This window comes from Pleurodeles waltl, chromosome 2_2, assembly GCF_031143425.1.
Source record: "Pleurodeles waltl isolate 20211129_DDA chromosome 2_2, aPleWal1.hap1.20221129, whole genome shotgun sequence".
In the NCBI taxonomy this organism is placed as follows: Eukaryota; Metazoa; Chordata; class Amphibia; order Caudata; family Salamandridae; genus Pleurodeles; species Pleurodeles waltl.
The window spans coordinates 245,979,234-245,993,273 of record NC_090439.1 but is presented as its reverse complement, the minus strand read 5'-3'; the positions used below and the strand labels follow the sequence as shown (position 1 = coordinate 245,993,273).

The 14,040-nt window shown below is 43.7% G+C and overlaps 1 protein-coding gene across 1 annotated transcript in view; it reads left to right on the top strand.

The window, feature by feature from the left end:
* The window catches only part of SRD5A1 (steroid 5 alpha-reductase 1), a 297,459-nt gene extending 293,350 nt beyond the window's left edge, over window positions 1-4,109 (top strand). Inside the window, exon 5 of the mRNA XM_069219707.1 lies at window positions 3,658-4,109. Coding sequence (XP_069075808.1) covers window positions 3,658-3,724 — 67 coding nt within the window. The 3' untranslated portion in view covers window positions 3,725-4,109. The remainder of the gene's footprint in view (window positions 1-3,657) is intronic.
* Window positions 4,110-14,040: the final 9,931 nt, after the last annotated feature.

The window sequence follows — 14,040 nt, the reverse complement described above, 5'->3', positions numbered from 1 at the left end:
GTTTTACCACGCATGCCTTTACCATTGATATACCTTTACCACACATGTCTTTAGAACGAATTTCGTTGTAAAGGCATGAATGGTAAAAGTGTATGCTTGGTAAACATTTTAAAGGTAAGTACAGGTAAGTAGTAAGTGGGTTGAGTAAAAAAAAATGGGATTTTGGGTGGTAAGGGCATTTTTAGGTTTTAGTGTAAGCATGGGTTTTTGGGTGGTAAGGGCATTTTTAGGTTTTAAGGTGGGTATGGGTTTTGGGGTGGTAAGGGCTTTTTTAGGTTTTCGAGTGGGTATGGGCATTTTTAGGTTTTAGGGTGGGTATGGGATTTTGGAGTGGTAAGGGCATTTTTAGGTTTTAGGGCGCCTATGGGTTTTGGAGTGGTAAGGTAATTTAAAGGGTTTAGGGTAGGTAGGGTTTTTGGGTAGAAAGGTGTGTATATTATTACGTGTGTGTGTGTGTGTGTGTATATATATATATATATATATATATATATATATATATATATATATATATATATATATATATGTATTATCTAAATGGTCAGTCATTTTCTTAAAGGCTCACTCAGCTGCCTGTGCCGGTAACAAAGGAGACCACCCTCGAAAGATATTTTGTATTCAAAAAGTAATTTACCGCACTCCAACGGGTGGTTGCTATTCTTATCAATAAATCTGCCTAAAGGAACTTTGGAGTGCGGTAAATTACTTTTTGGATACAATATATATATATATATATATATATATATATATAACATATGTTATACTTACCTCTAGTTTTTACCATGCATATGCCTTTACCAACTATGCCTTTACTATGACATTTTCGTGCAAAAAGCATATGCGTTGTAAAAACATTTTGTAGTAAGTGCATGCGTGGTAATGACCATGCATTGTACCTACTGTGTTGTAAATGCATGCGTTGTATGTGCATGCGTTGTTGCATCGTACAACCATAAAGTATAGTCAACCCATTGCAAATTGTGTTGTCAAAACCAGTCTGTAGCTGTTGCTATGTAAATTGTATCTCACCAGGGTAGCTCAGAAATGCAAGAGTTAAAAATAGAATACACCAATTAAAGTAACAAGAGCAAATGTAAATCTGCCCTGGTGAAGGATGGTGAGTTGCATCAAATAATGAGATGTAAAAAGAAAGTGGAAAATTTAAATTATCAATACTGATGTACTCTACGGGCTCGGATATAAGAGTGCCTAAACTGAATAAAATTAATAAAGAAATGTGCACTGGATATACTACTAAAATACAAACGCATTGGCTCTATTAAGTCCGAAAAAGCAAACTAAACTTAAAGTATAGAAAAACGAGGCGAAAAGGGATGTGTAGCTTCTAGTTTCTGCTCTGATGTAACTTTGTCACCTGGCAAATGTTCCATCCTGCAGAGAAAGACATAGAAAGAAAGAATTAGCTCTGGAAATAAAATAAAAAGACCATTATAAATGAGGGCATAAACCCTTTAATTAGCTCTGCATCTTTAAGGCGGTGAATGATAATACTTTGATGAACCAGAATATAAAGTATGGCAAATGCTTGCCATAGTATCTTATATTAAGTCTGGTTTTAATTACGGTTGTTTAAATTGTTCTAGAAAACGGTTCCTCTTTCATATGGTTTTGTAGCTTACATTTTTTTTTAGAAGTAAGGACTTGCTACTTGCCCCTGTTGGATGCAGAGAGGTATAAGGATACTAATGTACTTAGTTAAATTTGCTACATGTTCTACAGAAGCACTGACTGCAAATGTAGTGAGAAATCTGCTCTAGAAAGATAAATTAATCTTATCCTGAGGGTATTTTTTATTGAACCCCTAAAGGGATTCCACATTGTGTAATTTTTAATTGCCCTATCATCTCTTGAAATATAGCAGGTTGTCCTAGGAGCTCTCAAAAGCAACAAACTAATCACTTCTTGAACCATTTTTGAATGATGATACTCTGAGAGTCAGTGGAGGCTGATACTTTTAAAGAAGGGTAAGAGATGGAAACCTTCTGTGGCTAAAAGGTGGCAACTAACAGCTCTCTTGATTGATGCTGGTCTAAAAATTGTAAATATTGTTTTATTCACTGAATACTGCAGATATATACATTTAGATGCAGATAGTGTTTTAAAGTTGTATTCACTATGTAGCCACAACATTCAATTCATATATTTAGTAATAGCAATACAAAATGTAGTATGGTAATTCTTTCTCATAATACCTTAGAAGCCTGCGGCATGGCCTGGATGTATTTGAGACAAAGTTTAAGACAAAACATGTGGATCGAGGAGATTAATGCTTTTCCTGTTACTGGTGCATTATAAATCAAGCATCTTAAATGGGAGAAATATTTTTAATGGGCTGAAGCATGTGTTTCTGAAGTATGGAACTATACCTGCTGCTTATTGATTACATTTTTATAACCAGAGAATATTTAAATGAAGTAGCATCATTTCGCCTATTGGTGAGACATCAAAGTGATAATCTACAGCAATGTACATCGTTTAGGATGTAGCTCAACGAACTGCATTCATAGGAAAGGATAAAGAAAGAGACTACTCAGTCCTAAGGCATCGTTTCTGAAAGAGGTGGCAGTGTAAACAATGATGACTCTAATCAATATATCAATGTACTGAGGCGAGTAAGAGGTACTGATACGTAGAATATGTTATCAGCATGTTGGGCAGGACGTTTATAAAATTATTTATACTGTAGACAGTGTTGGTGCTCCTTAAGGGCTCACTTTCAGCATAACCGAAATGCAATTGAGAGCTAAACATGATTAATTTGATATTGTGTAAGAAAGCATAGATAACGCCTAAGACAAGTTATTCAGATAAGGAAAATCATAGAAAGATAATGTGATGGAAATTGGCCTGTATCATTGGCCAAGTTGTAAGGACTGGTTTGAATAGAGGGAAACACAGCTATTCATAATGACCTGGGAGGAGATGTATAAAGCAATACAGTGCAACGCAGACTTATCATTTTGGAAGTTTGTGTATGAAGAATTAAAGAGCATAAACAGGATAGATGTAGTCCAATGAGTGAGCTAAGGTGAACTAATGGAATTTAAGCTCTTCGTAGTCAGAGTGGTATGGATCTCCCTGCGGTGCAGCAAAGTGAGAATAACTGGACTGATTGGACATAAAGGGAACCTCTCCTTAGAATAGGAAGGCTTAAGCCTTCTAGAGCTATAGGACTGGATAGAATGTCCAGTGGCATCTTAAAGACGTTTAGTGACTGGTAGGACACATTAATGGTTACAGTATTTAAGCATACTGTAAACCTCCCTCCACTTTGGAATGGTGCACTGTTGTTTAAGGTTTTAAGAAAGGTATGTCTTTGACTGTGATGGCCAACATGTCCCTAAAGAAGGAAGCTGTACCAGAACATAGTGCCTCTGTGGATTACATCACAACTTTTGATAAGGTAAATAGAGTTATACCAGTGTGTAAATTAGCACAATGGGTTCTCCTCAACCGTTTTTTGAGGAATCTGCTCTACGCCAGGAAAGGTGGCCTGTAGTGAAATTCGTTAAGGGTAGTAGGACAACAGCTAAAGTGAAATGTCATTATTGATAAAAATGTATATGCAAAATAAACTGTGAACTTAGGACGATTGCTTTAATGATATATGCATATTGATTTTTATGTATTTTATTTTAGGTGGTACTTGGAAAAATTTGAAGACTATCCTAAGTCAAGAAAAATTTTGATTCCTTTTTTGTATTAACCGAAACAAAAATTTACATCAGTGGAACTTGAAGATTTCTCCGGGCCTACATTATTATTTTATCAAGTTTGCAGAATTTTGGTAGAGATTTTTTAAAGCTTTTTTACATTTTCATTGTGTAAATCTATATATGAGAAATGTTCGTTTTCGTTCAGTGTTGAAGTGTGTAAGAGCCCTTTTCCCGTTTTTTTTTTAGACACAGACTTTTACCAATTAAGATGTTCAACTGAACTACGCAATTACTGCAGATACTTTAGTCTGTAAATGAAAGACCTAAAAGCTGTTTTAAATTATTTAAAATCTTTTTTGCTTTCTTTAATGCCTTACATTCTACTCTAAATATTTGAATTTGGAAATAAATAAAATCTTCCTTATTGCTAACGTCTGTAGTGTTATATTAGTTATTCTGTCGTTTTCACATGTTAAAAATAACTTTAACGTAAAGAAGTGAGAATACATTTTTTTTTATATTTCCTATTTAATAAAGTGTATCCAAAAGAAGACAAAACCTACCATTATGTGCACCTTTGGCTTTTTTAGCTGAATGTGACTCTTGCAGCTTACCAGACAAGGTTATGTGAGAAAGATGCTCAGCGTTTGTGTCTTAAAATGTCACTGTTAATCTGCTTTAAAAAAAGGATTGGTGCACCATGGATGTTGATTCGGGTTTGAGGATAGAATAACCTAGATTGCCCATTGTGATATTGTGACTTGTTGCCGACATTATTTCGATTTGTTATTATTTTGCCTTATATAGATTTCAGATGGTGAGCAGTTTGTCACCGTCATACCAAGAACTTGGAGAGGAACAGTACTAAGACCTTTGCCGTTTTGGAGTTCATTATTTTATTTTTTTATTTTATATTTGTTACTTACTAGTATACGGTGCTTTGACCTATGTGAGTGGTGTCCATCCTTGTTAACAGTTAGAAATCACTTCCAAGTTGCCACTATCTATAAATACAGATATTATGTTTGGTGTAAGTGGATACCTGTGAAGATATGTCACCCCAGTTCCTTCTGATTTAGTTAGTACTTCTAATTAAATCAGCCTTTTTAGAGACAATTCCAGAAAGCCTCTAACAGACCTAAATAACTTCCTAAGTTTGTACATGAGCTTCTACCTTAGAGGTCCATCTCCCTAGGATCTCTGCTGTAAGGATTTTGCTAGTTGCTGTATTCTGAAAATCTTTTTAGCTCTGTATGCTCAACCCATCACTTTCTCCAGAAAATATCCTCTTGCATCGGGGACATTTAGACTTTAAACTTGCCACCAGTGGTGTAACAAAACTTAAGGGGGCCCCTTTGCAAAGTACCTGTAGGGGGCCTCCTCACCCCTGGATCTAGTCATGGGCCTGCCACCTCAGCACAGTGCTCTACCATAGGGGCCTTTGTTAAGCCACTGCTTGCTACTTTCATATTTAAATGTCGTCTTACTACCCATCCCTATCTGATAACACAGCATGTAGGTGCACATGTTTCTCTTTGGATTGAGGTCTTAATTTCCTGTGTTAAACAAGGCGTCTTCCCACATACACAGGTGCTGGTCAAGTCTGTCCTCGCTTAACAAAAATAACAACAATGTTGATTTTGATATCCCTGTGAACAATACGCCTTTCACTATCCTACTATTCCTGGCAAGGTCATGGAGATGTTTGTCTTTTCAGAGAAATTCACTGCTCATAATCAGCTTCTGGGACTGTCCAATCCATGTCCAGGTCAGGGGTTAGCACCAAAATCTCCATTTTCAGCATCATTGAAGACATCTTTAGGAGCCATTACCTGGCAGGGGTTTTCCTGAAGGAGAAAGGTGCAGTAGACCCCCCTACTCTTACTCAACAAACTTAACAAGCTTCTTATTTCTGGCTCCTGCCCCTAGGTGGCCTCTCCCACCTGCTTCTCATTGCATTATGGTCCTATGTTCGGGCTCTGCATTGCAATAGTGTCACTCTTCCTTAGACTCCAGCCATCCCTCTTTGAGGTCTCTGACCTCGGCACCCTCCTTTCTTGCGGTGATTTGACAGACTCAATATCCTAGGTGACCTATTTAAGAACTACTGCCTCATTTACTTTGATAACCTCTCAGACTAATTGTATAGAGAGCATTACTTAACCTACTGCAACTTACACCTCATTCTCTGACACACCTGGTCCATTGGTGACACAAAACCTGGGACACACTCTCATTTCTAGGCTATTTATACCACGGGGTGTGGAGGCAGGCATTTCTCTTGGTTCTATAAAGCACTTCAGCTCTATATAGCATACTCTGTAAATTCCCTCAAGAAAAGGTGGGAAGAGCACGCCGTCAGGGCCTTTCTCAACTTGGAGAGGTCTCAAGTGTTGGCTTTCTCTCAAGTCCTGTCCCATAATACCAAATTTAAGGTGATCCAATATTATATTCATCATAAAGCATACCTCTGTCCAGTTATGATTAACAATGAATTTCTTTCATTAGCTAATGCTTACTCCCATTGATGTACTGCTTCAGCTGAATTCCAGCATATGCTTTGGTCATGTCCCACCCTAAAACTGTACTGGACCAAAGTCGTTGCCTTTGTTTCATCCCTTATGACTAAGCTTATCACCCTGGACTGGGCGATGATTGCACTTGGCATCTATAAGTGCTCCAAAACTGATAAGGTTGCATCTCCTTACACCAGCTTTGCCCTCCTCCTGCTGAAATGCAGGCTCACCTGCTACTGGAAGGTGACAACCTCCAATCCTCTCAGTCGCAACCTGGACAGAAGCCCTCTTTAAATGGTCTGAGACAGAGAGCAAAGCTCTACACAGAGAAGAGGCCACAGTTCGTTGCAAGTGTCCCATTGTTTACTCCTGGGATGCTTTCCTGTGTGAAGCAAATTCCCTCCTCATCCTCAGACCAGCATAGTGCAGCCTGCCCCTGTAGCTCTCACTTTTTTTCAGCACAAACCTCCTCCCCTCCTAATCATCCCAGCCTCAATCTCCCTACTCCATCGCACATAACCTTCTGCATTACGCTCCCCGTCATCCACTTTCCACCATTTGCTACATACCATTTGGCCCTTTTCCCAAACACACCCAACCCGTACTTTATCTTCACTTCTCCCCTCCAAAGTTTTAGTCAGCTGTTATCTTCCCCTGATTGAAATGCAATATGCTTAACCACACATTTTTTTTTTTTTTTAACTGTTTTTGTTTGTGTTTTATACAACCATAACAACCAGGCTCGTCTGGCTAGGGGACAGTAAGAGCAAAGATACAGTAAAGTAGCATGTATTAAAACTGCACAGATATAACGTAGGCATTTGTCTTGCAAATAGAGGGTTAGAACAGTGGTGTACAGTAAAGTAGCATGTATAAAGACTCTACAGGTATAGAATATGTATTTGTCGGAGGCGTGGCCAAGCCACCTAACATGGCGGGCGCGAGCTAGAAGAGCTCCGCGCCGCAACCGGCGAAAAGAACATCTAAGTGAGGGTGCGGGGGGAATGCGATCCCCTGCGCTGATCGCCTGGTCTCGGGGGAAGTATCGGAGCTCCCTGGGCTGATCTCCCGGCAGACCAGATCCCTGGAAGCTCCCGCGGCCGTGCGGGCCACGCCGTGGGCCGGAGCAGTGAGAAAGAGAGCGCGAACGAAGAGAAGCGGCGGGAGCCGCATACGGAGACCGAACTGCGGCTGGTCTCCCCGCCGTGCACGCCTCAACACAAACGGTGAGAGGAGCATTCCCCCCCCCCTTTCTAGCACAAAATAAAGGACAGCGGGGCGCCCAGCCGAGGCGGTAACTTGACTGAGAGCGATACTCGAGGCCTCCCCTCTTCTCCTCGTGATCTGTTGCGGCCGGCCCCTGGGGACACCAACGGGGCCCTGAATGAAACGACGGACGGGTGGGGAGGAACGAAGGGCCCTACTACGGGGGCGTGCAGAGACTGGGAGGCCCCCCCTGGACACCAACCTCATATAGGGAGGGGAGGCGGACGGCGAGAGGAGGAGGGAGAAAAAAACAAAAGGAAAACGAACACAGGCCCATTAAGAAAGCTATTGCATACCACGCCAAGAGACACCCCTTTGCAGCCGGACTCAGAAAGCCGAACCTGGTAGCCACCCACTGAAAAGCCCAAACGTGTACATAGAGGTGGACCTGAGACGACGCGAGGTCCCCTCTGTGAAGGAAATTCAAGAGGAGGCGTTAACCAACAGGGCTGCACGTGCTGTCGTGGGGACACAGTCTCAACACCCCGACAAGCGGGCCCGTCCTCCCTTGAATCAAACACAAGACTCCAGCGAGGAAATTACAGCACTGAAGTCACGCAACCCACTACACTCGAAAGACAAACGAAACACTACTGAGACGTCTCCGCCAACAGTAATCTCTCACAGGCCTACCTAAAAACGGGAATCCACGCCAAAGACCCAGAAAAGTCTAATAATACAGAAACCCGTCTCCAAACAGCCGGAAACTAATAACGCACAGCATAAGCCCTCAACAACTTGCCAACGAACATTAGTCCGCAACATATAGTGTGCGCGTCAGCGATCTGAGTGTGGGGGGACAGCCAGAAACTAAACTAATCCCCCAACAAACTAAGCCATGGACGGAGCTGGACGACTCCACTCTGGAGCTGGATCTGGAAAAATACAGGACCTCTCCACTCAAGATAACCAAAAATTAGATGCGGTACTGGCTGCGGTGGAGCGCATCGGAGACTCCCTGGAGCGCGCTCGCACGTCCCTAGAAGCCAAGATAGACAGAGTAGCAAGTGATCTCACTCTCCTACACGCGGACCATCGCAAACTGTCAAGGAGATCGAAACCACAATACGGGAACTAACGCCTGCCACCACCCAGCTGAAAACAGGAATGGAAGACATACGAGCCAGAGTGACAGAACTGGAGCGGCGAGCAGAGGACGCGGAGGGCCGGTCCAGAAGCAACAATATACGAGTGGTAAATCTACCAGAGGGTACGGAAGGGCGAGATCCGATGTCCTATTCGGAGACTTGGCTACGAGAGTTGGTACCAGATGGAACGCTCACTTCCTTTTTTTCTGTAGAGCGCGCTCATCGGGTCCCGACCCGTGCCAGACCACCGGGGAGCGCTCCGCGCCCATTTATAATACGCCTCCTCCACTACGCGGACAGAGACATCATACTACGAACAGTAAGAGCAGCGCCGCCACCCAAAATAGACGGCGTGCAAATACTATTGTTCCCAGACTACACCCTAACAGTGCAGAGGGATCGGGCCTCTTATCTCCCTGTGAAACGTAAGCTGAGATCACTGGGCCTAAACTACTCACTACTATTTCCAGCCAAACTTCGTGTAGTAGCTAAGGACAAAACTCACTTTTTCTCCACCCCCGAAGCAGCATGGGAATGGCTCGAATCGACAGGACTGTCAACAGGTGACACGTCGGAACGAATCGAACAAGCACCCCAGGTCAGGCGCGGCCGAAACAAACGGGACGGAAATAGAAATACAACCCGTAAGAAACCAACCAAATGTGCCCCAGACCTGGAACAACTAATCCGAGAAAGAAGAGAAGCAATACACACTGCGACAGCAATGGCCACATCCCCTCTGAACTCTGGCTCAGACACAGAGATTTCACAAACAGTCAGCGACCGTCCCCACACACCGGACTGTTTATCGGAATCGGGCCCTATCGAGGGACCATCTGTGACACCGGCCACTGAGGACGAAATCTTCTGAAAACTCTTGCGTAATGTAAAATCACACTATCTAATAAAAAACACTCAACCTGAGACACGCGCACAGGGCGCTCCGATGGGCGTGCAAGCAGCCAACACAGCAAAGAGACACCCATGTCAACCCAAGAGAAACTATAAACGCGCATATGATGACAGTAACGGGCTTTGGTCGTGGAACCACCCCCCTCCTTCCCCCTCCTCCTTTCCCTTTTTTTTTTTGCATTGTTATCGGTTCTTCTCCCTGATGTACATATATATTGGGGGTCCCTCCTGCGCCCCCACCGATCACCGATCATTTTAGTTATCCGTCCTAGCCGGACTACAAAGCCAAAGACTACACCATCTCCCGGCATGCCTGGCCTACCTCTACACTCCTACCAGTGGAGTCTGGAAATGCATAGACATGCATCTGCACGTCCTTGTCTTTGTTGCAATGTTTGGGCGGTGACCCGTTGTTTAACTGCTCTGATAGTATTAACCGAGTTTTGTTTTTGCCGATGTTCACACATAACCTCTTTAAAATCCAACCGGGAATGGAAAGTTAACGAAATAGTACAGCGTAGGAAACGCAGGTGGGTGAGGAGAAAAAAAGATCTAACACTTTACATATGGCTACATACACAACAATTACCTGGAACGTAAGAGGTATACACACCCCCAAATGGCGATATGCCATCTACTCCTACCTTGAAAGACACACAGTTCAAATAACACTCCTACAAGAGACACATTTAACAGACCAGGAGGTTCCCCGACTACACCAGCGCTGGAGAGGGCAATTATACGCGACAGGATACTCTGCTTATGCCAGGGGTACACTTATCTGGATAAGGGCAGGCATCCCCTTTGCGATGGAAGAACAAATCATAGACCCACAGGGTAGATATGTACTCGTCAGAGGGAAACTGGCAGGACGCACAATCATATTGGGCTCCATATACGCCCCAAATACAGAACAAACTACCTTTCTACACACCCTAACACTCCATCTGGCACACTGGAGCACACTCCCGTGGATACTTGGGGGAGACTTCAACAGCGTGCAAGACATAGAACTAGACCCCTCCTTCCCACCACTGCCAACCTCCCCAGTGGTAGCTGCCTCACGAGGCCTGGTAAACTGGACTCAACAATGGCAATTAATAGATGTATGGAGACAAAAGCACAGAAAGGATAGAACCTACTCCTTCTATTCCGCACCGCATTCCTTACACGTACGATTAGACTACATATTCTGCACCGCGAACCTTGCCCCAGTAATAGAGAACCCGGTGTACATGGGGCGCACACACTCGTACCATAACCCCTTAACTGCGCGGCTGCGCTGGGGAACTTCTCGCCCACCTATCCCCACCTGGAAACTAAGGCCAGAACTCCTAGAAGATGCTGATTTCAGAGCATCATTAGGCACTGCAATTCTAGAATATTTTGAACAAAATGAAGGCACGGCCACCTCGGGGCTAATTGAATGGGATGCATTTAAAGTCTTTATCCGAGGGCACTGCCTAGGAACCCAATGCAACATGCGCAAAACCATTGAACGCGATTTGGCCCAAATAGAGCGGGTTTTACCACAATCAGAAGATGAAACTACTAATAACCAAACTGAAAAGGTGAGACTAGCAGCGCTGCACACAGATCACCAGACACTACTAGAGCGTCTGAGATGCCTAAACTACACCACACACTCCGCGAGAACCCATGTATCAGCGGATAAGGCAGGTAAATTGCTCGCCTGGCTGATACGACGGGACTGTGAGAGAAATCCAATAATGGAAATCCGCTTCCACACAGGGGAAATAGTACACACACCTGCAGAGATACAAACCGAATTTACTAGACACTATACCACCCTCTACACCACAAGGATGACCCCTGGAGAAAACCCCAATGTGGAATTCCTTGCCAAAGTGAAACTCCCAAAACTAAAAAGCGAATAGATTGAAACACTTGAGGCAATTCTTGACTTAGAGGAAATCAAAGCCAGTATCCAGGATCTCAATCCAGGCAAGACACCAGGCCCAGATGGGCTACCAGCAGACTTTTATAAGGCATTTAGCATACATCTGGCGCCTAAATTACTTCGGGTATACGAAACAGCTGAGCAAAAGGGTTACCTATTGGATACACAAAGGGAGGCATTACTTGTCTCTCTTCCTAAACCTGGAAGAGATCCAATAGATATGGGCTCATACAGACCGCTAGCAATGCTAAACACTGACTATAAAATACTAGCCAAGATATTAGGAACAAGACTGTCACCAAGCGTCCCAGAACTGATACATCCTGACCAGAATGGATTTGTGCCAGCCAGAGACACTTCCCAAAATATCAGAAGATTGTTCCGGGTAATGGAATATGCCAGACAGACCTGGCCGCGGGCGGGCTGCCTGGTCCTCGACCTAGAGAAAGCCTTTGATTCTCTGGAATGGCCTTATTTGTTCAAAGTGCTACAAAAATACGACATGGGACCATACTTTACCCGCCTAACTAAACTACTATACACCGGACCAACGATAAGGGTGGGTCTGGGCCCTGAGATATCAGAACCAATCCGGGTAGGCAGAGGCACGAGACAGGGCTGCCCCCTTTGACCGTTACTATTCTCACTCGCAATGGAGCCTCTAGCGGCCATCCTACGCGAAGAGGGATCCAACTGGGGAATACCTCTGGGAGACGGCTTACACATAGTGTCGCTATATGCTGACGACCTCCTGCTATACTTTAGAGACATCACGCATATCCCGCAGAGGATTGGCACACTCTTGCAGCAATTTGCGCAGTTATTAGGACTTAGGGTCAATTGGTCTAATTTGAGCCTCTTTCCATTCGACCCAGGCCTATCAAACCCAAGACTCACCCTAGCCGAAAGCCCAGTTCTCTGGCAGCCAAACACCTTTAGATACTTGGGCATTAGGATCTACCATAGCGAAGAAGCTATATTTGAGGGTAATCTAGTAAAAGCAACAGTCAGATCCCAAATGACCTTCTGGAGAACACTGCCACTATCAGTGGCGGGTAGGACAGCACTCCTAAAAATGGTGGTGCTCCCGCGACTCTTATATTTCTTTTCTAACCTACCACATTATGTCTCCACCGCCTTCTTCAAGACACTGGAAACAGGACTGAGAGAATTTATATGGAATAATGGTCGCTGTAGAGTAGCCCTTAAAAAATTGTACCTACCGACTGACAAGGGTGGGCTCGCGGTCCCCAACCTGGAACACTATTACCTAGCAGTTCAACTTCAATGGATATCCAGATGGCTGGCTGGTAAACAACTGACCGATACAGCAACAGAGACAGGACCATACTCGCTCCAACAAATACAGCACTTATTCCACCTGATCACACACCCGCGAATCCCTCGACAAATGTTCCTTAAAACAGCACATAAATGCTATCACAGATCACTTCGTCTTACGAAGCTGTTGATCCCATTCGCACCAGCACTAGCACTGGTGGGCACACCAAGGGGCACTAGGGGCACATCAGACACAGAACTGCGCACATGGCATGAGCTAGAATTACACACACTGGGCAACATATACGAAGACAACCAACTATTATCGTTTGCCATGCTCCAAGAAATGGGGCTTCCGCTCGGCCAATTCCTCCTATACTGCTCACTGGTGGGATCTTTGAGTTCCAAGTGGGGAGACATCACAACACTTCCACTTGCTGATTCAATACCTGCAGGTGGTGGGCTGCGGCCAACATCAGGTCAGCTGGTTAGCGGACGCCTTGAGAATCCAAACTGCCACTGAAAACGACACACTACGTATGGCATGGGAAACAGACTCGGGCGAATCCATCGCGATAACAAAATGGAGAACTGCCATCTCAGGCCACCTTAACATACCACGCAACTCACGATTTAAACTAATCCAGTATTATATAGTAAACAGAGCCTACCTCACGCCTGCACGCGTAAACAAATATTTAACCGCCAAGACGCAGCCTGCCCTACAGGCCTGGAGACGCTCACTCAGGGTATGGGCGGGAGCAGAGCACCTAGCACTCAAACGCGAAGAAACCCTAGGGCTACGTCAGTACCTGATATCTGTCGACTGGGAAGCCCTCCTAACCCAACTACATAACACCGAATCACACCTGCTAACTTAAAAATCACAAGCGAGAAGACCACACCACGTAAGAGAATAAAACACACAGCGTAACTGAACAAACTGGGACACTAAGAACCGAGAAGAGTATAAGTAACGAATCCCACGAAACACCACAACCTCCTCAACTACAAACTGAATCATCACTAGAAATTCCCAACCTGACACGAAAACAGTGAAATTTAAACCAATCACATAGATATGGACATCGGCTAAAGTTAAAGTTATTGTTATGTACGTTTTTTTGTTCTTTCATTTTAACTCACTTTAAAGTTAATCCATATGAAAAACACAATGACTGCCCTACATACTTTTCTCAATTAAATGCTGCAATGTGACATCCCGAACTAAATACTATCACCTATACAAGAATTGCAGATGTGATTAACAACAAAACTACTGCAAAGATACAACATAACAAACGTCGCACAAATAAGAAACTGTGATAACAAAAATATGCAACGAATATGTATAATAAAAATGCATTATACTGTACTGTATT